The sequence below is a fragment of the Lycium ferocissimum genome, chromosome 10, assembly GCF_029784015.1.
Source record: "Lycium ferocissimum isolate CSIRO_LF1 chromosome 10, AGI_CSIRO_Lferr_CH_V1, whole genome shotgun sequence".
Taxonomy (NCBI): Eukaryota; Viridiplantae; Streptophyta; class Magnoliopsida; order Solanales; family Solanaceae; genus Lycium; species Lycium ferocissimum.
In genome coordinates this window covers 38,257,001-38,282,586 of record NC_081351.1, presented here as the reverse complement: position 1 = coordinate 38,282,586, position 25,586 = coordinate 38,257,001, and the positions used below count along the sequence as shown (strand labels likewise).

The 25,586-nt window shown below is 34.8% G+C and overlaps 1 protein-coding gene and 2 pseudogenes across 1 annotated transcript; 2 read left to right on the top strand and 1 right to left on the bottom strand.

Moving 5' to 3' along the window:
• Positions 1 to 1,216: 1,216 nt before the first annotated feature.
• Positions 1,217 to 6,020, top strand: LOC132033762 (F-box protein At3g07870-like; annotated as a pseudogene).
• Positions 6,021 to 8,608: 2,588 nt separating this feature from the next.
• On the top strand, positions 8,609 to 10,748 carry LOC132034874 (F-box/LRR-repeat protein 25-like). The gene is made up of 2 exons (XM_059425214.1): positions 8,609 to 8,652; positions 9,385 to 10,748. Exons 1-2 carry the CDS (start codon positions 8,609 to 8,611, stop codon positions 10,385 to 10,387), a joined length of 1,047 nt encoding a protein of 348 aa, XP_059281197.1. The 3' UTR covers positions 10,388 to 10,748.
• A 14,490-nt stretch (positions 10,749 to 25,238) lies between these two features.
• LOC132035639 (U6 spliceosomal RNA) lies at positions 25,239 to 25,330 on the bottom strand (annotated as a pseudogene).
• Positions 25,331 to 25,586: the final 256 nt, after the last annotated feature.

The window sequence follows — 25,586 nt, the reverse complement described above, 5'->3', positions numbered from 1 at the left end:
AATTTATGAGTGAAAATAACATCACTTAAAAATTAGTGACAATCATTTTTTCAATTTTAAAAACAACTTCAAATTGGATTTGAAAAAATTATTACAATATGATAATCAAACACCAAGTTTGGGATACAATTGAAAATAACTTTTAAGCTCTTTTCAGCTATTTGAAACGTTTGGGAGCCAAAACAACTTTGACTTGAAAGTTGTTTTGCATTGATTAAATATTTTAATTTTTTATCCTTTATAATTATTTGAATTCATCATAAACTAAAGCTCATTTTCAGAGAAAACGACATAAATGGTCCTTTAACTATGAGGGTAGGTTCAAAATAATCTCTTAACTATGCACGTAAAAATTTTGGTCCTTTAAGTTTGCCACAAGTTAGCAAAAATGATTTCTTAACTATGAGGGTAGGTTAAAATGGTTCCTTAAGTATGCACTTAATAGTTTTGGTCCTTGAAGTTCACCAGAAATTAACACTTTTAGTCTCCGGCAAAAAAAATAAATACCTCAATTATAGTGATTTTCTTTAAAGTAGTTTCTGCGCATTTTTACCCGAAAATAACTGACGATCCGTCGGTCTTCATAAAACAAAAAAAATCATTGGCTTTTTGTCGGTTTTCGCTTGCTTTTAGTAGTGACAATTTTTGTAGTTTCTACTATTTCCAATTTATTAGTAAAGTGTGGTGTATTTTACTTAGCTGACGAACTTCCTCGGTTTTAAAGTATTGACAGAGTTTGTAGGCTTTTGTGTTCCGATACTCTATTTTCTGACATTAACAAATCTGTTGGGTTTTCCTCGGTTTTTTCCCTTTAATTGACGGATGTCCGTCGGTTTTGTCCTAAATATTTGATTTTTTTTTATGTAACGTGTACCTCTAAATGTGAATTCTCGCTAATTTTCCTTTTTTTTTTTTTTTTTATATAATTCTCGTCAAATTTAACAAACAGATTTCAATAAATATTTTGCTGGAGACTAAAAGTCTAAAAATATTAACTTTTGACGAACTTAAAGGACCAAAACTGTTAAGTACATACTTAAGAGGCTAATTCTAATCTACCCTCATAGTCAAGGGACCATTTTTTTAAATTTATTATAAATTTAAAGGACCAAAACTGTTAAGTGCATAGTTAAAAGACTATTTTAAATCTACCTCATAGTTAAAGGATCATTTATGTCGTTTTCTCCTCCTTTTCATTATACAGCCCGCAAAATGCAATAATTACTCTTTGAACAACTCATAAAAGGGGAAGCAAAGCCCAGTCCCTCTCTTTCTCGTAATAGCAGAAATTAATTGTGAAATATGGAAGTTACTCCAAACAAAAATCCCAAAATGGTACTTAATTACTCTTTGTATAGCTTTCTGCTTTAGTTACCTCAATTTTAGATTAGACTTTTGTTTCTTTAGTTAGAAGTGAAGTGGTCCGTTTATTGAATGATAATACTTTTTATTTAGTTTTTGAAAAGTTAGGTTCCGGCAAAAACATTAAAAAGAATAATTGAGAATAGCTTTTGGATTATATTTTTTGAGAATTTTTTCATTATAAAGAATTTTTGTATTAGTTAAAGTAGACACTGGTTGTAAGAGAAAGGGAAATGAAGGATACCTAAATCAGAAGTCTTGACAATTGTTGAAAAGAATAATGTGTTTATGCGAAAGAATTAAAAATCTCACTTTATGTTCATCCTATGCAAATATTACCTCTGGCGGCTAACTTTTTTTGCGACATTGCAGCCTAAAAAGAGGATGAAAACATCAATAAAGAGGAGGAAATATACAGAGGAGAAAGGGATTATTGCGGATAGCGAGTTTGATAAGTTGACTGCTGATCTTATAACCTCTATTTTTGTTAGATGCCCCGTGAAGACATTATCCATGTTAAGGTGTGTATCCAAGTCGTGGAATGACCTTATTATTAGTCCTTCTTTCTATTCACACAACTTGAAACAATCGACTGAAAAAGCTCCCCAACTTCTTATTATGGATCGCAGCTCATTGGGGTTAGGGTGCGCGCTACGATTTGTTACAGTAGACCCGGAAGAGGAGGAGAGAGAAAGAAATGAATCATATGTTGGGTCCATCCCTTATTTTAGGGAAGAAAACACTTCCCTTGTTTTGAGGAAGAAAACACTTCCCTTGTTTTAAGGAAGAAAACATCTTCCTTGTATTTGCAAATGTCATTTTTCACCAATGACATCAATAGGTTCATCTCACACCTATAAAGGAAGCTTTCTCATTTGCTAAACACACCAAAAGAAGACAACACATCCCAAAGAGAGAAAATCTAAGAGAAATACTTAGTGAAATTAAGTAAGACTTTTTTGTTCGAGTGTCACGGGATTGTAGTGACGAGTGTTGTAAACACTTGTAATTTTGACTAGTTTTTACTATTTCAAGGAGATTGGTAAGTGACCCTCCAATAGATTTTAAAAAACAGTCGTCGTGATTTAGAAATTTTAAACCGACCCTCAGCTTCGAGAAGAAATTTAAGATTATTTATATGTGCCGAACCTCTCAGTTTTCTCCTCCTTTTCATTCGGGAGTACGACGTCGTTAAAGAAGCCACAACGTGGCAAAGGAAAGACCGCATCATATAGGTATTTACTCTTTGAACAACTCATAAAAATCTAAAGGGAAAAAAGCAAACCCGTAAATGTCCATTGTAAATCAATCTTTCTGTGAAAATTGATTTGATCGGTTGGCATCCCTTACCGGGAGCCAATGCAAGCTTGGGGGTGTCAAAACGGTCGGTTCAAACGTATTTGACCTTTAACAAAAACGGGCCGAGGTAATAAAACGGGTCAAGTTGTCATTTCCGTCGAAATTAATCGGCTGAAATGGACTAAAAACGGGTGTGAGTTTTCGTGGTCTATTTTCTAGAAAATATTTTTTTGGAAAATATTTTTACGAAAAATATTTTCCCGAAAATTATTTTTTTCGATTTTTCGCGAAAATATTTTTAAGAAAACAATTTTCGTGGTAAATATTTTTCGAGAAAAACATTTTTCGTGAAAAATATTTCCCTTCATATTGAACACACCACAAACTTATAAGACTACTATACAAGAAAAGTGTATATATTAAACAAATAAACTAAATTCAAGCAATAAACCCAAATTTAAGTAAATCTTAAAACGGGCCAAAAGTGTCGCTAAGTAGAGATCACTTAAAGCTTTTTTTTTTTCCCTCAATATAAAATTAAGAGCCCAACCCATCATCACCACACCACACCCCAATTTGACAAATTAGTGAAGACTAAAGTTCAACGATGTTGGAAGTATGCTTTAAAGGTTGTGACTGCATTCGGAGACTAGTAAAGTGGTCAGAGTTTTATTGAATGATAATACTTTTTATTTAGTTTCATTGAAAAGTACCGCAGAATGCAAATAATTCCCATTAATTCGAAAACATTAATAAAAGGATCGTAGGAAGCAAACTTTTGGATACCCTATATTTCTCATTGCAGAAATTTTTGAAATTAGTTAAAAACAAAATGTTTACTTAATTACTGGCTTAAAGTAGACACTGATTTAGTTTTTTTTTTTCCCTCTCAGAAGAGAAATATTACCTAATCCCTCAGATACTACGTGACTTTTTGTTGAAATTTAGTGTATTCAAAAGATGGAAAATGGTGTGTTTATTGAATGATAATACTTTTTATTTAGTTTTTGAAATCACACTTTATGCTTAATTAAAACATTCAATCCTAATGCAAAATTACATATGTTCTTGCGGATTATACTTTTTTTGAGAATTTTGCATCCGGTTATAATAAAAGAATGTTTCAGACAAGGAATCTAAATAGTATTAGTTAAAGTAACATGGTTGTAAGAGAGGAAATGAAGGATATAAACAGAAGTACATTCTACTCAATCGATAAAGGAATGGACGTTATGAGAAATTGTTGAAAAGAATTATGTGTTTACGGGAATTGCGAAAGAATAGCGAGTTTTGATAAGTTGACTTTATGTTCATCATCAAACGCTAAGAAGAAACAGTTATCTGCGGCTATTTTTGTTAGATGAAAACCAATAAAGAGGAGGAAATATACAGAGAAAGGACAGATGATCAAAGTGTGAAGACAAATTAAAATTAGTCTTCAAGTGGGAGATTTGTGGATCTTATTTTAGGGGGGAAGAAAACACTTCCATTGTTTTGAGGAAGAAACACTTCCTTGTTTTAAGGAAGAAAACATCTTCCTTGTATTTGGCAAATTGTCAAGTGCTTGCCGAGTCACCAATGACATCAATAGGTTCATCTCACACCTATAAATAGGGAAGCTTTCTCATTTGCTAAACACACCAAATTGAAGAAACACATCCCTTCTAAGAGAAATACTCTTAGTGAAAGGCCTAAGTAAGAGAAGGTCTTTGAGAGAATTTTGTGTGGTAAAATGAGTGTCATTGGGAAAAAAAGGCTGTAAACACCAATATTTCTTCTTTAATAAGATCGCAGCTAAAGCAACGTGGACGTAGCTCTCACATCGAGGGTGAACCACTATAAATCTGTGTGTGTTATTTATTCTTCGCTTACATCACAGTAAGTAGGTTCCGTCTAAGGAGATTGGTATTTCCAGCTGTGACCCTCCAATCTTTCCTGGGAGAGAGAAGTCGGATTTGGGATTTTAAATCCTAACATCATACGCAGTCACACTGCCTGGTCTCTTTTGGTGCTCTTGGATTGTGTGCTATGGTTTAGTTTGCGTTTCAACAGGAGATCATTTTATTTACTTGTGTAATCCTGCAATGCAACAATCGTGTAAATTGCCAAAATGTTCACCTACTGCTTACCCTGTACCTAGAAGTGTGCATGTTGGGTTTGGATATTTACATTCAAAGAAGGAATACAAAGTGGTGCATTTTTTCTATAGGCGTTCTGCATCTCGTCGTAGGTATCCTCGGCTTGAACAGCTCAGATGTGAGGTGTTCACCATAAATGGGGTTGGTAGAGTTTCTAATAGTAGATGGAAACAAATTACTGACATGCCTCCGTATCGTCCGTTCTTGCAAGGGCTGTTAATAAATGAATGTATGTATTGGTTGGGTCAACTACTTATTGGTGCAAATCCAATAGTATCTTTTTATTTGACTTTGAAAATGAAAAGTTTCTAACTAGATCTCAACCATCATCTTTTGAGACTCTTTCTGGCCTGAGCATGTTGGATTTGAAAGGGATGCTTTGTCTGGCAGACGAAGATCACTTTCGCGAGAGTTCAATTCTAGACCTGTGGATACTCAAGGATAAAGTGAATTGTATTTGGGTGAAGGAGTATAGCATTAATTTGGTCAACTTTGGGTCCGGGAAAAGCATGTCTATTTTCGGGACATGGAATGAAGAAATAATATTTAGGGATGTTGATGATGTTTTCTTCTATGACTTCAAAAGAAACTGCTTTAGAAGAGTGAAAAATGTTTGTATACTTGATATTTTTGAAACATACCGAGAAAGCTTGTTTTCTTTAGGAAGCACATAGGTTCTTCTCTCTTTGAGTATTTATCCCTTTTATGTTACACGGATAAACAATTCTTGTTCTTAATGTTAGGATATATTACTTCAGCACCAGCAGTAGTTATTTGCAGTTAATTTGGATTGAACTTAATATTTCAGTATTGGTGTATTCAGTTCCATGGTCAAAACACCCTTTTCCTCCCTCATACCTGCATAAAGTAGTATGCAGTAATACTTCTTGTTATCCTGATGATAACATCTTTGGTTGAGAAATCTCTGTGGACTGTTTCATCTATGCCGGTGATTGTGAGTATAATATATTACTGAAGGTCCTCAGACTTACAAGCAGTGTTTATGTCGGGCAGTTGTTCACAATTGAATCAAGCCAGTACCAGCCCTTATGGTTTTCATTACCGAGGTATCTTTTCTTTTTCTTTGTTCATAGGGATATTTTGGGAATTTTCTTGTCGAGTTTGCAGTTCATAATTGTATATTGCACTTTGTCATATAGCCGACTTCTACTTGTTTGGGATTGAGGCGTAGTTGTCAGATCTGTCTTATTTGTCCCTGTATTTAAGATTCTGGAAACACCAGATCTGGAAAATATAGATGCAGCAGAAATTGCATAATATCTATCTTCATTGCCTCACTTGACTTGTTGGAAACTCACTGAGGAATAGTGGTGTAGAAGCCATTGAGGAACAGTTCTTTAATCTTGACCTTGAAGGAGACTTTGGAGTCCACAAGATTCGATGGAATATCCTTAATTTGAATAGTACTTAAATAGAAGTAGAACATCCTCCACTGAATCGTGTGGAGTACTACAAAGATCCTTAATCAGCTTAAAACATCTCTTTGTTGTGTCTCTTCAATGTCGAGGTTAAAGCATTGCCTCAACCCAAGTGACTCGAGGTTAGGATTCTAGGCCACTATTCCTCAACGAGCTTCCAACAAAATGAAGGGTCATCCATATTTTCCAGTTCTTCAGTTTCAAAAGTAATTAAGGTAGGCAGAGAAGAGTGCAGTCCCGAGTAGCGGCTTGAAGTTCTTTGTTAACAGGATCCTGCTATAGGTCATTCATGAGAGATTGTTGTATGCAATTTGTTCTGTAAAGAGTGTATTTTTTTTTTTTTGAAATGGTAAAGAGTGTATCAATCACTATTTTATGTAATACATTAAGCTAAAAGATGGCAATCCTTTCTTTAGGGGTGCTTATATCACAGCTTATAATGTGTACCTATAAAGGTTAAAATTTACAAGCTAATGCAAATCACTCCAAAGATTTTGCCCTCATTTTGCTTGTTCTTCCCTCTATTTGTGGGTTCTATATTCTAGGATATGATAGCTTATTAGGTTCAAAACAGATTATTCTTACATATTAAGGTATTAAGTAAATTCATGAAGACGAATATAGGGTTTGTATCAAAATTATTGATTATGTTGAATCCATAACTAGACCGGTAGATTCGCCCTTGCTCATGACAGAAAGAATTTTAAAATAAAAAGAAGAAAAAAGTTATTACTTTGGGATGGGGGAGAATGTGAGAGGGCAAGAAGAAGAGTAGAACAAATGTTCTCTTGCTACATTTATCAACAACATCAAGGTTCTTTTGTTGGGGAGATGGTTCTCTTTTGAATTGTTTTTCTGGTAAGGAAGAGGTCTACACTGTTCATTTAGTTCCAATGAACTCATAAGTCATGGTGATTCAGTCTTACAATACAGTGAATGCTTTTAGTTGAAGTTACCGATGTAATACTTTTGGCTGCACTTGTTCAGGTTCAATTTTCAAAGGAGCTTTCCTCACTTGATGCAAATTAAGCAAGCTGATTTTCCATTTTTCTTGAGGTAGAAATTTTAGGATGATGACATTTTAGTGAAGTTTTACTATTACTCTCTTTGTTGTGGTTTCCTTAGGGCTGTTCGTGCCTGCTGCCCAGAGTCACATCTCTGAAGCTTTTTTTTTTTTTTTTTTTTACAAAGGCAAGCTCAAAAGAAAATCATCTGTTTTTTTTTTTAATTGATGACAAGGGAACCCGAAAGATGTTATTCTTCTGCTTTACCAGCAGTTACCATTATATATGCTCGGCAAGCCTCAAATTTGAAGCAAATTGAATATAGTGGAACTATATATGGTGCACCAGACATCGCTTGTCAGTTTAACCTGCTTTTTCCTATATTTTACGTCTCCCTCTTCATGTTTATGCTTTGTTTCTTTTCCGTTGTCTAGCTATGAGATACAACTAGTATGAATTAAATGGTTATTATGTACCTTTTGAAGATTGTCAAGGAACACACATACCTTTTAACAAATTATCTACGTTAGAAATTAAATGAAAGTATGTAAAATGGCCATTAAACAGAGCTATTTTTTCAAATGAGTAAATCTTTGAATATCGAATATAGCATTCAAACCAGCAAATATGATGCATGGTTTATGCATCATATCAGCCTGGCTCTTTTCAATCCTATCAAGCGGACGAAAAACACTCACAGAAAGACTTTCATCTCGGTATAGTGCCAAAATTTCCATAAGAAGCATCAAGCTTTAGTATGTACATTCTTTATCCGCCTATCTGGACCAAATTGTTGCACCTCAAGTAATTCACCAAACAACTCATCTCGCAGATGGACTCAGACCAAATATTGCAGCTAGAATGAAGCACCAAGTATTATGTGAAATCATAATATGTAATGGAGTACCAATTGCGACATCAAATACACCAATTTTGAAATTTCCTTATTCTTTTTAGTCAACTAATGATATTTTATTGGAATACCATTCGGATGCCAAAATATATGCCAGTGCAAGAGCGAGAAATAGTGTTAGACACGGAAGGAAGAAGGATAGGTGGGTCGATTGGGAAAACAAAAGGGTGGCCTTGAAGTGAGTGATCCTGAGCTTTCAACCTTGTTTGCTCGGTGCGCAGCTCGTTTGGTATGAGGGATAAGAAATAAATAATCTTGGCATTAAATTTGAGATGAGTTTATTCCACATTTGGTTGTGATAAAATCGCGGTATAACTAATATCAGGATTAGTTGTAATGTTATTTTATTCTTGTGAGAGGGTGAAATAACTAATTCTGGGATAACTAATCCCTAGGATAACTTGTTTCCAACCAAAAAACCCCTAAGTCTGCTAAGTCCTGCCCTTTGATGCTATGGCGTGGGGTCAAAAGTTCAAGATCACTCATTTTCAACAATTGTTAGCTGAACTAGAGTCTCGTTGGATGGGCTTATGACTTTTGACCTACAAGCCAAAAGTCATAAGTTAGAATTATTTTTGTTATTTTGGCTTAAAAACAAGTGTTTTTAAGCACTTTTTTATCTTATCTAAACACTATAAAAGTGCTTAAAGGTATTTTGGCTAAAAAGCACCTAAAATAAGTTAATCCAAACAGATTCTTAATAATTGAATTAAACAATACAACTTATTTAAAAATTGGTGCAGTTTTTGTTATTTTGGTCTATTTTTTCGTGCATCGTGGTCAGAGGTGGAAGCAACCGATGTGTTGATCATTCAATCAACTCCTTGCTGCAAGTCCATGCTTGCTATCATGATTTTTAATGTTGTAATTTTTGAAATTTGACAGAAGTTTCTAGTGTTTCTGGTTAATATATATATATTTTTAATAGTTCCGATTAAAATTCAACAATCAAAGTTTGATAAATATTTAATGGAGATAATAACTGCTCACTTCTTATAAACTTAAAGGATCAAAACTGTTAAAATGATACTTAAAAGGGATTATTTGAGCATACCACCAAGATAAGGTACCATGTTTGTCATTTCCACATAATAATTCTCAACCATTTGTCCGATAGCAAAGATATATATATAAAAAAAAAAACAATTTGGTGCTTGAAGAAGAGAGGGTTTCAAATCCATCTGGACCCAAAATCATGGCTTGTTCCAGCAAATATGACGGCTCTGCAGTATTAGTAGTATTCTGATAAATCCTTCATCTAAGAAGAAACAGAAAGTGACTGTAGTTGAAGAAACCCTACATGACCGTATCAGTGAACTACCGGACTCATTGCTTGTTCAAATTCTCTCTTTTTTGTACACAAAGCATGCTGTTAGAACATCCATTCTCTCTAAAAGGTGGCGCTATCTCTGGACTTCAGTTGATTGCTTCTTTTTCGATATTAAAAATCTACTGAAAACTAGGAACTCCGTATCCTTTGTTGACTTTGTTTTTGCTCATTCCATTTCTCCCAAATTAAAAAAATTAGAGCTCGACTGCAGCAGTAATTGGCGACCTTGTCGTGGACTGAGTGAATACATTCCACGAATCAGTCGATGTCTTAGTCTTGCTGTTGAGAAAAATGTGGAAAATATTGTATTCATCTCAGGTGATGAGAGCGATTGTACATTGCCTGAATCTTTCTGGTCCTGTTCGTCCTTGATTAGTTTAGAATCAGGGTGTTACTTGAATTATGATGGGGTCATAGCGTGGAAGTCTCTAAAGAGCATAAAATTGAAGTGGATGACGTTATCTGATGACCATGTTGTGAACTTACTGTCAGGCTGTCCTGCATTGGAAACTATGGAATTACGTCGTGTTTATGGTTTAAGTCGCCTGGACATTAGGTCGTCAAAATTAAAGAGACTGAAGTTGAAACCTCTTTCGTCGCCTGATTATGGGAGAGATCGTTCCCTGGAAATTATTGCCCCTTATCTTCAGCAATTGGAAATTAAAGGAGATCTTTATGATCTCAAGTGTAGGCTTGTAGATGTGTCCTCCATGGTTAATGCTAAGCTTACTTTCAACATTACTTGTATCAAAGACATCTTGGGTGAAGAAATTGATGATGAGGAATACAATTGTCATGACTATCATCAGGTTTTTAGGACCCTCGTCCAAGATTATCTTCAAAAGTTGAGTTGTGCAGATGAGCTAACACTCGGAACTTGGTTCACTGAGGTTTGTTTTTAACTCAAAATTTGTGTCCTTTTGCAATCCATTCCTCAACTGTTCAATGTTCGGTATTCTTTTTATCATACAACTTTTCAATGTCCGGTACTTCCTTTATCACACCGTCAAAAGATATATCACTAACTCTTGCTATGAAGTACCTCCTTTTTGTTGTTATTGCTTTGTCTGATCTTTACTAGTTTCATTGGGATTACTGCACTAGGTCCTGTGCATGTTGCAGTTCAAAGGAGTGCTGATTCCAGAATTGAACTGCAAATCTCTAACGGTGGAGGTGCATATGAAATTTTTTAATTTGTATGGAGTGGCTGGCCTTTTCCGAGCCTCGCCTCATGTGGAGACACTCAACATAGACATATCAGCTAAATATGTAACTTCCTGTTGCTTTTTTTCTTCTTTTTACATATGTTCAGTTTGTGAATAATCCACACATATCCTTAATTCTCAGTAAGATGATTTGCTTATGTCACTGTAAAGCTTGGTTGGTCTTGCTTTCTCGTGGCAAATGAGCTCGGAAGCGAAAAGGAAAATCTCGCTATCAATCTTTTCTTGGGTAACATACTCCATGAATCTTTATGATACGAACAACAATTGTAATCATTTCCCAAGTACCATTAAAATTTGTTGGTTTTAAAATTCTCCTGTATTGGACACTTCTACTGTGAAATCATATCTTTTGACTTTTGCGCAACGTCCATTATTTGGTCCTGATTATATTTTGTCTCCAGCCTGAACACTCCAATTGCTGCTTTGAGTTACGAGATTTGGCCAAAGGATATAATATTGATTTGCACAGTTGGATTTCAAGCTTTGCGTTTCCCAACCTCAAGAATGTTAAGATTGTCATCTCCTCGGGGAGGTGCTTGGACTATTATGTTGAGTTGGGCTATGTCAAGAAGATTTTCAAACTTTCAGAATTTCTGTTAAAGAATGCATCGGTTTTGGAGAAGTTCATTATCAAATTAAGGAGAAGAAGGTGCAAGATATGTTCGATGAACTGCGGGTCGGGATATTTGTTTCGATTGATGGAGGAGTTGTTTAGTTGTCCAAGATCCTCCACCAATTGTGCGATGATCTTCCAGGAGTGAGCTTTCATCATTAGACTTCTAGTAGTTTTCTGTCTCTTGATGCAAGAAATGTCACCTTATATTGAGTTTTGGATATGTTGCTTATGTAATCATGAATCCTTAACTTCTCTATGTGACTAGTTACTATCCTTTTGAACTTACCCTTATGGCATATTAAATGTTATGATAGTTAGGTTTCTCGACAAGCTGGTTTTTTTTTTTTCTTTTCCGTTGCACATGTGCAGTGACATTTCCTGCAACTCTTGTCTTCCTGGAATTATTAAGATGAGAAGACACGCCACATTTGTTATTTTAGGCGGCATGAAATGTTGTGTTTTGCAAACTTGCTTTGTCAATAGCATCAAGAGGCCTGCATTGTTTGTTTTACCTTAAATAATTTTTAGCAGTGGTGACTGATTATAAAAATAAATAAATAAATAATTAAATAAAAAATTATCAGTTGTGATTCAGGCTCACATTGCTGTTGAATTTTTGTATTTAACATCAAGGTCATGATAAGAATATCTGGCTTGATCTATTTGCTTGATTTGCCTAAATTCTCCATTCTGAGGCAGAATTTAATTTCTGGGGCAACTTAAAAGTGGCTGTGAAAATTTTTGAGGAAACATAGCTCTGTTGGTTGAATTCGTGAAAAATAGTTTGGTTTATGTTTTCCCTTTGTTTTAATAGAATTACTGTTCTGGGATTGGTTAAACAGGATTAGAAGAACCAATTTAGTGTACTTTGCAGAAGTGTCAGGTGGTAGTGGAATCAAAGTATGCTAATCCTTGATGACGATTTGAAAATTTTGCATTATGCTTCATTAAGCATAGTTTCATTTTCTTCATTCTCTTTGGTACCCGTGGATGGAAAAAAAAAAAAAAAAAATCTTGTGTTTCCCCTCAATCTTGAATTGTGTTTGACCTACTTGATGACAAAAATTACTATGTCCGGTAAAACTACTAGAAGTGAATCAAATTATTCATGGTGGATGATAGTAATCTGTGTCTTGCAGAGTAATTGTTTGACATGTGCTCCTTATTTTGATAACCTTACATTGCCTTCATATTTGTACCTAATCTCTACATTCTGACCTATTGTAAATACTCCTAGCTATACCCGCTGTGTAATCTAGTAGCTCTAACACTTGGGTTGCGTTCTCTGTTTTTATATTTACACTACTATAAACTTGAGGTTTTTAACAAACTTCATTAGATGTCTGGTGAGAGTCAATTTTGTATTGAAACACACTCACCTCAAGACATTTATAACCTGTCGTTTATTGTTTTTCCATTTCCGAGCATCATCAATTGAACCTCTGAAGGCAAATCACCCTCTGCAAGCCAGATAGCAAGAGAAGAGCTAGCTCTTTCTCAAACTATATTCTATCCTTCTTTCTAGTTTTTGATACTGTTCCAAACATTTCCTATGATATAACCACATTCTTGCAATGTGGAAGAGTTACATTGTTCCCTGCATTAGCTATTTTTTCAAGCAGCTTTTACAAAAGATAATGATTACAACTTTGTAGTTTTATCCCTTGTCTCCATTCTCAAAATGCAATAAGAATTTTACATAATCAAGTGACTCATTAGCATTGTAACCCATAAGCTTCTCTTCTAGTTCAATATTACCATGTAATTCCCAATCGTATATAGACAGGAGTACCAAGAAATAATAGTATCATGAAACTTAATATTTGAAACAGCCCTGAACGGAACAAATCAGAAGAAACCTCATGGAAAAGAGAGAAGCAACTACTGAGAGCTGCCAATTTTTGGTTTTAGGACTTACAGATTGAACAGATGTTCGTATGTTGTAACAAATATTATCCTATTGATCGTTTTTATCCCTTCCCAGATGGAAGTCAAGGTATGTAGTGGGTGATTTGGTCAAGAGATGTGCTGTTCCAAAATTTGTTTCAATGGTTAAGAAATTGTTAGGTTGTCAGAGATCGTCCACTAATTCTGTGATCAATTTCCAGGAGTAAATTTCTGCCAAGTTTTTGTCTCAGCGTAATAGGAATGCTAGTTTTAGATTTTATTGCTAATTAAGTCCTGAATCTTGAATATGTCTATGTAAGTTCTGACTATTCTTTTGTACCAACTTCATGGTTGTGAAGCTTCGGTTTGTTGCATGTTAGATGTTATACATTTGCTTTGGATTCTCTAGCAGATCTTGTTTTCTAAACCTGTCAAAATGGGCATGATCTATAATCCACATTTTTAGCTGTTGAGATGTGCTCTTGCTGCTACCTTTATCAACAACAGCAAGGTCTTATTATTGTAGAGATGATTCTCTTTTGAAAAATTTTCTGAGGTCTACATAGTTCATTACCTCCAATAAATAGTCATTTTTGATTCAGTCTCTACAATACAGTGATGAATGCTTTTACCTGAAGTTAAAGATGTAATACTTTTGGCTGCAGTTTGCTTAGGTTCAATTTTTAAATTACTTTTCCGGGATGATTCCTCCCGGAAAGTATTAAAATGTACCTGATCCTCTGCATACCTGCAATTACCATTACATAAGCTATGCGAGCCTCACTATACACACAGCCCCCACTCATGAATCCTTACCAGCAATCTATGTACTAAAATAGCCGAAAGAACCTTTGGGGAAAAATAATATGGTCCCTTCTGATTTTCTTATTCAGGATACATGAATCCTCACCAGAATCATAAGAATAACTGCTCTTGGAATTATTTGACAAGAAATTAGCAAACTTAGCATTCATGAATCCAAGAACAAAAGCTCTTCTTATTCATTGTTAATAAAGCTTAAACTTATTTCTCCATAATCTTAAAAAAGGGTCATTCACTTCTGGGAAAAAAAAAAAAAAAAAGAAACTTTAGAATGAGTCTTTTAAACAAAACATCCTTGTAAGCTGTCCCAGCCAACTAACATATGCCAGAAGAATGGAGATTTCAAGGGATCGAACAGATAAATATGATTAAACATTCGATTATGCCCAGGGGTGGCTCAACCATATCGGGGGCCTAAAGTCAAGTTCTAATGAGGGGCCTTAATTAGTAACAATCTTTCTCCCACCACTCTTCTTATTCTCTTCCAATCTCAAACGATCACCTCTTTTCCCTTTTTTATGTTAACAAATTAGTACAATTTTTTTTCTCCTAAACTACTAAATATTTTTAAAAAATTAGTTGTTGGGGCCCCCATTATTATGGTCCTTAGGCAATTGCCTAACTTGCCTAATGGACAAGCCGGCACTGATTATGCCTTACAGTAAAATTAAATGATTCAACAGCATTGTAAACCTCAATTACAACAGTTAAAAATTACATTGAAGTAAACAAACAATGCAGGCCTCCTTTTTCCAGGAACGAAGTAAAAAATGTGTGGCTTGTAGATTGTCACGACCCAAATTTAAAGTCGTGATGGCACCTATTCCCAACCCGATAGGTTAAAGATCAACAATTGATTCATTTTAAGTTAAATGAACGGAAAGTAATGTGGAAACACGAAAAATTCATAATCAAGTCTATATAATGAACAAAACGCAGAAACAACCCAAGAAACAACCCAAGATACAACCTAAGACTAGTGTCGTGTGTACAAGAGCTATTAGGAATACTAATACAAGTCTGAATCAACCAAATACACTGTTTGGAATGTAAAAGAGACAGAAATAAATAAGATATAAAGAGATTGGGCTACAGATCATCCAATCTCACCACTAGATCTCCCAAATCAACAATCTTAGACTCAAACCACTAAACGTGACCCACTTGTATTCATAACCAAATCTGCACCACAAAGAGTGTAGCAACTGTAATATGAGTACGAAACCACATGTACCCAGTATATCTCAGAGACCGACAATGAAAAAAGTAGTGATGAAGTATTAAGAAAAGTCTTATTATCTTTACCGGTTTACCTTAACCTGAACCGATTAATCAACAGAGTAGAGATAAATCAATTACCAAGTAAGTCAACTAGCCAGTTAATCAAATAATCAGACAATCATGTAGGGCATTTAGACTCATTCACTCAAGTAAGAGCAACAATGCAAATAACCAAATAAGGATAAGTATGATAATGTAATGACATGCCTCAAGTATCATCCTATCTCAACCGTATATACAAGACACTCCTTGATAATCTTTGGGGATTCGTGATCCATGGGGACTCGCGAGGTCCATATACTGTCGGAACTATTTCCCTTCGGCTTACACACATTCTCCGGAACCATTTCCCTTTGGCTTGCAAACATTCGCAAGAACCATTTTCCTTTGGCTTACAAACGCTCGCCGGAACCATTTCCCTTCGACATATCACAAATTCCAGCACGGATGATCTCCACGTGCTCAACTTATACTCATATCTGATCTCATGTCAATGTATATGCATAATACAACATATAAGAGAGTGAATATCTCAGCAATCCGGATTCAATGTAGCAAAGTTCAAGTAAGTTCACTTATAATTCAGACTTAACAGCCCACAAACTCAAGTAAGTTCATCAATAATTCCTGATTTATAAACAACAAGTTCATGTAAGTTCATGAGTAATTCCAGACTCAATAACCAACAAGTTTACTAGCATGTTTATCAAGTGCACGAGGTTCCTTGAAGTATCAATTACAATAAACTAGTCAAATATAAGACAAGTAGCACATAACAGCTAATGCCCACATGCTTTGGCATTCCTGGGTCACGACCCATAACTACACAGTACTCTATTACCTATATCATGTCACCGGTACTTGTACGAATGCTCGTTACATCACGGGTACGAGACCCCGTTGTTACGCCCTTATCCCTTATTATTTTCATTTTTAATCTTTACTTAACAAAAATGTCCCTCCAACGAAGTCTAGAAAGTCTTAACATACCTCGACGCCGAGCAAACGAAACACAATCAAGACTTCACTTTTCGGAGTGCCTCTGAACGCTCCAAATCTCGATCTGAGCAAAGCTTAAGTCATTTGAAAGTTCTACCCCAACGAATTCACCAAACGTATTCAATCTAGTCAAAGTATTACTCTACGAGGTTAGACGAGTGCAACGATTGTCTATGTCCATACATCAGCAAGTATTTTCTTAAGTAGACGTGTTGTCTTCTCTCTGTTATATTCCGAAACATGATGTGATACATTTTTCTTTAGTCGGTAAAAAAGATACTCACTCCAGCTATTTCAATTTATATGAAGGTATTTAATTAGGCATGAATTTAAGAATGAAATGCAGACTTTTAAACTTTGTGATTTAAAATAAATTATAAATATTTGTGTGGATGTTAATCATCTCATTAAGGATAAAATGAAAGATTCAAAATTAATATTAAAAATTATAAAAAGACATCATTTATTTAGATGAAAATGAAAAAGTTACACATGTTGAGACGGAAGGAGTAATATTTTAATATCTAAAGATACTTTTAATTTTAAATTATCTTTTAATAAAGTTGATTTATAAGCATATACTCCCTTTGTTTCAAAATGTTTGTCTTTTCTTTTTAGTTTGTTTAAAAAAATGTCTCTTTTCTTTTTTGGCAACTATTTAATTCCATCTTTTCACATGACATGTTTTAGACTACAAGTTAAAGGGCATTTTGATACATTCTACATATCTTTTGTTAACAACCACAAAATTTAAAAGTCTTCTTTACTCTTAAACTCCGTGTTATACCCTATTTCAACCGGGGTCAAAATAGTTTATAACATCCGGGCAATTCCGGGGTTAATTGAAGTTAAGAGTCGCCACCTAATTATTTACGGTGAATTAGGGCACCTAAGTTTAATTAAAGTAATTTATCTAAAGTCAACTTTATTTTAAAGTCTACGAAACCAAAAGATCTGAGTAAGGGTTCAACTAACCTAGAGGGAAGGTATTAGGCATCCTCTAAGATCCATTAACAATGGTTGACCGACCGGACTTTAAATTTAATTAGGCTAAAAATGTAGGTGTAATATCTTATAATATTTAAGAAGATATCTTGATAAGTATTGCTAAAGTTATAATAGAAATACAAACATGCTATTTAAAGTATGACTTTATAAATAGTTTAAGGAAAGGATGTTTTATAGAAAAGATATATGAGAAGAAAGCTTTGCAAACAACGTAATGCATTTCTGAGTTTTAACAAGCAACAATTATTTTCACAAGGATTGAAATCATTTTTATAAACCATATATCTTAGCATCATTTATTTCCAAACCAAATATTTCCATAACGTCTTATATGAATTTAAGGAGTTATACATAAAGAACTACTTTGAAGAAACTTGATAGATTTGATCAGGGAGTTAGAAATACGTTATAGTAACACATCGACGATATTGGAACACGGGTTTGCTCTAAAAATACAGTGAAGGAGAAAGATGCATGTTTTCAAAGATATATATAAATACTTCATAAAAAATTCGAATTAAAACGCTCCGTTATTATATCAACTAACATCCATTTTCCTTTTATAGGTATACTTCAACGTTTCGCGGGATGAACTAAAAGAAAGGTTTCCATTACTATATAAACTAATGCCCAAACCAACCCCACTAGATTAAGTATCCTAAAGTAGCTAAAACAATCACCTATGAATATAATTAAATTAAGCAAATATCAGGTGTGCCAAAGGAAAACGCAACAGCCTTTCCTCTTCTCCCCTTTCTATATTGCTTCGGATTAGTCATTTTCCGAGGGGAGAAGGATTGTTAGAATGGAGGAATCAAACCCCAATCGTCACCGGATTTATTTCAGCCAAGCTTAGCGAACTAGGAAACACAAGTAGAGCCATGCAATTGTTTGATCTCGCGGCCAAGTCGAGTCTCATTCGAGACTCCTCGCAATCCCGGATGTCATGCAAAAGGAAGAAAGGAAAAGAAAAGAATTAGAGCATGATCATTAAACATGGAAAATTTGAAGACTAATATTCATACGCGAAGGAAATGTTCAGCTCACAACAAAGCTCATTGCCGAATTGAGGACATACAGAAATAAATAAAATGGGCAGTAAAGCCCAATACCAACAAAAACAGTTAGAGGAAAACAAGTACGGACCCGAAACCGTGTCCAAGCAACAAAACGAACAAATAAAGTAAGCCCAAATAAAGTGGCTTAAAACGCATTCTCCGTTATAAGCTTACAATGTATTTGTCCTACCTCAAAGATCAGTTGAATGCGACTAGCCTAGCCTAAACTAAAACATGAGTTTAACGGAGAATTAATCATGCTCAAACGAACACGAACACATACCAATCAAACACTATACTGAGCACAAAACGCATCTCGACTGCACAGGCACCTCAAGAGCATAAACTAAACCAAACAAATAATAGTATCCAATACTGCCTAAACCAAGCTAAACACAATAAGACTGAACCAATAATTAAACAGCAAATCAAGACTAGACTCGATTATGTCATGTACTCCACTTGAATAAGTTTATACAATAACCAAGTTTTGATTCAAACGAAACACTCGTATCCCTATTAATATTATTCGACAACATACTGAGGGCCAGATTATCCATTAGGTCGCAGAACATATTAAACCTGAATGAAACAAGAATTAAACTAACATGCCTAAATATGACTAAACTAATAGCTGAACGCATATGAACAAGCCAAACTGATTGAAACGACAGACATGTGTAAACACATAAACACTTACTAAATTACTAAAAACTGAGATTAAATTTGTTAAAGAAGGGTTGTTTACCTTCTGTTGGTGCAGTGAAGTGGGGACGTCAGTTCGGATCTCTACTCGAATACAACGAACTCAAACCCAAAAAAAAATCTTTCGAATTAAGACTCGACAGAAAACAGAACAGTATCCTTTTGTTTGAAAAAAAGAAATTCCGTTTGTCTCCAGAATTTAAAATGTAAGTAAAGGTTCAGACCAGATTAAAAGGAAGAAAACTCAAGAATTTGTGACCCCCCCAAAAAAAATCCCTCCTCCGTCCTTTTTTTTTTTTTTTCTTCCCCCCTCCCCCGGCTGAGAATTTAAAGTCATTTTATAGATGGAAGAAAGTGCTAGGGTTTCTGTTTGGGCGGGATTTGAAGTTGAAATCCTTTCAAATCCGAACGTTAGAATTTGTACGAAATTGTTTGTTTGTGATCCTTTTCCGTGACCTTCTGAAAAGCAACAGATTTCATGGAAATGGAAAGGCACGATCTGAGTTGGAGAGAAAAGCTTGGTTTCTCGCTTAAAATAGAAGAAGCGAGCAGCGTTGCACGAAAATGGTGGCATAGATCTGAGATGGTGAAAGAGGGTTTATTTCTTGGCTCGAAATGGTAAGGTAAAGAAAGAGAATAGAGCAGAGGAGGAAGGGAAAACTGTGCGTATTGCACGAAAGTGGAGGGCATGGATCTGTGATGTTGAAAGGGGCTGAGGTTTTGGTCGAAAAAAAGAAAAAAAAAAAACAGAGACGAGCGGAGAGTGAGGAGAGAGGAGCAAAGGGTGCGGCTGTGAAGGGAAAGAAAGAACCCTATGTTTCAATATTTTGGATGGACCGGGTCGGGGAATAATGATAGTGGGCTTGACGGATTGAGCCATTAATTTGGCTGAACTTTCATGGTCCTTTCTTCCTTTAATTAATTTATTTTTTTGAGCTTCTAATTTAGTAACTAGTACAATGTATGTACTATGATAATTAATGATCATAAATTTAGAAGCCCGCAGAAATAAATTGGAATAAAGGAGGGACAAAACTGGGTGTCAACACTCCGTATTAAGTCAAAACGAGGCAAGCATTTTAAAACGGTATTTATATTTTATTTTAAATATAAATTTCATAGTAATTCTTTTTTAAAATTTCATACACAAGCAAATACACAATCACATAAAGTGAGGGTGTTTTGGTAATTCGAACAGGCTGTCCCATAGGTTGCTACTATTGCTGCTGTATAAATATCTATTGCTACGTCTGTTCGTCACTGAAAGAGGTCGGAAGGAAATAAAATTACTCAAAGGAATAATATAAACACACATGAAAGACCTAACAATGACTAAATAGAAGAAATTTATCAAACTAGTGAGAGAAGGTAGAAGACTTTACTTCATAACTCAAAATTCTTAAATCTCACTACAATGAAATTATATGACATAACATCTCTATTTATAATACTAGAAACCAAAATAGACTAGGACTAGAAAAACCTATTCCAATATGGATTTGATAAATAAATCCTAACTAGACATGAATTAAATAAACTTAATCCTAAACAACTTAGATTTTATACTCTTGGTTTATTTCTTACGTAGCCCCCCTTAAACCAAGATCTTCCAACTTGACCATGCCTAGCATCTTCTTCAACTTTATGAATAACTCGAGTTTTAGTGGCTTTGTGAAAACATCAGCAACTTGTTCTTCAGTCTTGCAATAATCAACAACTATCTCCTTATGTTGAACCAAATCACGAATGAATATTTAATGTCCATGTGTTTGCTGTGGCCATGAAAAACTGGATTCTTTGTTAACTCAATTGCAGACTTGCTATCACACAATATTTTTGTAGGACTATCTTGCTTGTGTTGAAGAAATCCAAGCATTCTTCTCAATCATAATACTTGTGTAGCACTACTTGTTCCAACCATGTACTCTGCTTCAACCATTGACAAAGCAACAACTTGTTGCTTTTTTTTTTGAAGACCAGGAAAATACAACTGACCCCAAATAAAATGCATATCCAGAAGTACTTTTTTTTTCATCATATCACCAGCCCTGTCTATAAATCCAACAGGACTACTAGCATTAGTCTTTGAATAAAATATGTCATCAGAGTGCGTACCTTGAACACATCTCAAAATTCTCTGAGTTGATTGCAAGTGGGATTGACAAGGCGACTCCATGAATCAGCTAATTAATCCAACTCCATAAGTTATGTCAGGTCTTGTAGAAGTCAAATACCTTAAACTCCCTACCAATTTTTTAAAATATGTAGTATCGACAAACACACGGGTATTGTCTTTAATCAGTTTCAGTTTCTCTTCAAGAGGATTCAAAGTTAATTTGACTTTCCCCATGTTAAACATCTTCAAAATATCATGAACATATTTTTTCCTTTTTCTTGTATCCTTTAATAACTAGTCTTGATTTAAAATCACCCGCTTCTTCAATTGATTAACACTTGGTCTTGTGCACCCATTCGACTCTAGTTGAGCTTTCAATAGGTGGTAGACCGGTATCATCAACAAATAATTTTTCATGCTCCTCAAAATATACAATTATATTCATAATCATGCACGTCAATTGTGGATCTGGACCCTAAATTATTTCTGCTTCAATTTTGGGTAGATCATCAAAAACTTGCTCTTGATGAACTATTTTGCTTCTTTCATCACTAGATTCATCTTCAATACCTTCAAACAATTTTTCTGGTGTGATAATGGCGGGTACTTCTATTCCTTTTTCAATCGCCCCACTTTGTATATACCAATCATGTCTATTACATATCTCATTACTTAAAACATTAGTAGCCTCTACCGAAAAAGCATCACTCCCAACTAAATTATCCTTTTTAGCTACCCAAAAAACGTTGACAAATCAATTTGTACATTATTGAATTCTGCTTTGCAATCAAAGACATTTATTCCAAAACTAGGAATCCAACTCTGGAAATCAATAATCTCCTTGGGCCAAATAACTTAAAGTGGCAGAGGGAATTATCTGACAGGAGAGACTGGAGACAAAGAATATAATCAGGTACCAAATGCAGGTCAGCCTAATGATATTGCATAAATTCGACAAGAAATTAGTCATAACAGAAGTTTCTAGCATGGAAAAATTTCAGAACCAACTAATCATAATGTTACTTGGAAAAAGATTATGACCGAATTCAAGGAGCAGGTAACCTAATCAAAGAGTTAGTGCAACAATTTTTTGTTTATTTTGTTTCAGAGCTCATTTGTCACAAAGAAAGCAGCACCAACGATAATAATGTGCAGCTTTACGGTGACATAAGCAAAGCTTCTTACAGATAGTTAAGGATACATTTGCATTAGCCTTCAGCAATTCCACGAGAGAGGGGGTTAAAATGAGCAGATGTAAAAAGCAGAGAAAGAGTTCCAGGAAGTTACATGAGTAATTGCCATGTCTATGTTGAGTATCTCCACATGAGGTGAGGCTCGCAAAAGGCCAGCTACTCCATACAGATTATACTTTTTTAGATGCAAGTCTAGTGTTAGATATTTGCATTTCGATTCTAAAATCGGCACCTCTTTGAACTGCAACATACACAGGACCTAGTGCAGTAATCCAATGCAACTAGTAAAGAATGGAGAAAGCAATAACAACAAAAACAAAGTACTTCACAACAGAGAGCTACGCGCACAAGAATCATGGTTTCTACATATATCTTTTGCCACTATATACTGAAATGTTGACAAATGGATTGCAAACAGGCATAATACAAAAGTAGGCCCTCAAACTTGACCTCAGCTGGCAAGCATGCCTTCCAACTTTGGGAGTGCACAAGTAGGCGCATGCCTTCCAACTTTGGGAGTGCACAAGTAGGCACCTCAACTTGTATAAAGTTAAACACGTAAACACAAATGTTGACGTGACACATTAATTTTGGAAGTGTCTAGATGATCATTTTGTAAGTTGGAGTGTTTAACTGATAAAGTGGAGACACGTTGAGGTGCCTACTTTTGCACACCCAAAGTTGGAGGGCATACTTGCTAGCTGAGACCTAATTTGAGGGTCTGTTTATGTATTATGCTATTGCAAAAATGCACAAATCGCCACATGTCTCTGTAAGTAATTTAGTTGGCTTACTGAAAAGATGAATTATATAATGTTTACATTCTACAACTATCCAATAAAAGAAATAATGACTTTTAAGTTAGAAACAACCCTCAGTGAACCAAGTTCCGAGTGTTAGCTCATTTGCACAAATCAGCTTTTGAAGATGATCTTGGACGAGGGTCTTAAAAACATGATGATAGTCACGACAACCGTCTTAGATGAGGGTCCTAAAAACTTGATGATAGTCACGACAACCATCTTCCTCATCATCAACTTCTACACCACGATGGATGTCTTTGATACACTTAATGTTGAAAGTGAGCTTAGCAATAACCAAGGAGGACACATTTACAAGCCTACACATGAGATTATTAAGATATCTTAAAATCTCCAAATGTTGAAGATATGGCCAAAAATTTCCAAAGAAAGATCACTTTCGTCATTAGCCCACCATTTATAACCTTTCAATTCCAGTCTTTTCAATTTTAAAGAATTAATTCCAGGCGATGAAAACCCTGAAAGTAAGATAATTTCATAGTTTCCAAAGCAGGAGAGCCTGATAGTAAGTTCGCAATATCATCATCGGACATCACCTGAAGCAACAAATTTATGCTCTTTAGAGACTTCCACTTAATGACCCTATCAGTATTAAAAGGACAGTGAGATTGTAAAGTGATCAAGGACGAATAGGTGCAGAAAGATTCAGGCAGTGTGAATTTGCTCAGACGACTTGGCCAGAGCACAACATTTTCCACAATTTTCTCAGCAGCAAAACAAAGACATCGACTTATTTGTGACTTGTATTGGGACATGCTACCGCAATGGAGCTCCAATTTTCTTCTTTTGGGAGAAACGGAATGAGCTAATACATGCTCAACAAAGGATGGGAAATCTTCTGTTTTAATAAAATCTTTATGAAGGAACCTGAAGTTATCAACTGAAGTCCAAAGATAGCGCCACCTTTTTGAGAGAACACGGGTTGCGACTGCATCCTTTGTCGTTGGCAAAAAGGAGAGAATTTGAACAAGGAGCGACTCCGGCAACTCATTGATTCAATCATCTAGGGTTGCTTCAACTTCAGTCACTTTCTGTCTTTTCGGATTACTACTTCTGGAGTCCATGATTTTGGGTACAAGAAAATATGGAATCCACTAGTCCCACAACACCTAAGGTTGCTCTGTTTTTGTCTTCTCAAATCCCGACAATTCAGCATAGAATAATAATATTCATTTTATTCCATTTTATCACACATAATCCCGTGCAAAATAAGTGTTCACTCTGCCTTTTTATTTTGATTCAAAATAAGTGTCCACTGATAATCAAGAAAGAATTAATTTTATTTTTCCAAATTTGCCGTATTTATTCAAGACAATAAATAAGCAAGAGCAATTTAGTCTTATTAATTAAGGTAACTTAGTCAAATGTCTATTTTTTTCTAGGAGTTAGAATTTTCTTAAGAGTGTGAAAAAAGGCTAAGTGGACACTTATTTTTAATTTGGAGGAATATTTTGAGAATCAAGTGAGTTATTCGTTGATCATAATTATTTAAAATACTCTCTCTGTATCAATTTATGTGATACACTTTCCTTTTAAGTCTGTCCCAAAAAGAAAAATAAATTTCTATATTTAGCAATAATTTAATATAAAATTTTCCTTTTACCCTTAATGAAATGATTGGCAAGAACAAATAGCTAGATTTGTTTTAGATCACAAATTTCAAAAGTCTTGCTTTTTTTCTTAAACTCTGTGTCTAATCAAACTATATCACATTTGGGATGGACGGAGTAAATCTATTTTTATGATTAAGTAGTTCGTCTGAGATCAATCCCTAGGACTAAATGCAGCTTTCGAAATTCGAGGATAATGGATCAACAACTCTGCCCTTTTCGAAATTAGATGATCTAGATAGCATGGCATGCGAGGGATTAAGCTTTTGTCCGAATCATATATTTGTATTAAAATTTTTGTCAAATATGTACAAATTATTAATTAAGAACTCAGTAATTTTAAAGAATTAGAATTTCGAACCCACAAGCTTCGAATCCTGGCTCCGCCTCTGATGGCATGAAGTCTCGCTAAAAAAATTGGATTACTTTTCATTTGAGCATGTCATTCTTGTGATGGACCATCTATGTATCTTTCCAATTTTATCACATGTGCCCTGAGGGACCATTTTCAAATACTTTTAAATTGTTATCTATTATGACTTATAAAACATTATAAATAATTTTCAACTATGTAAGTTTCCTTAAACACTACTAAAAAACTGCCAAAAATCGACGGATAAAAAACCGATGCACTGCGTCGGTTTAAAAAACCGAGGGACAACCGACTTCCTACGTCGGTTTTTTACATTTCTAATTTTTTTTAAATTATTTTAATTAGAAAACCGACGGACGACGTCGGTTTTTTTGGCAGAATTTTAA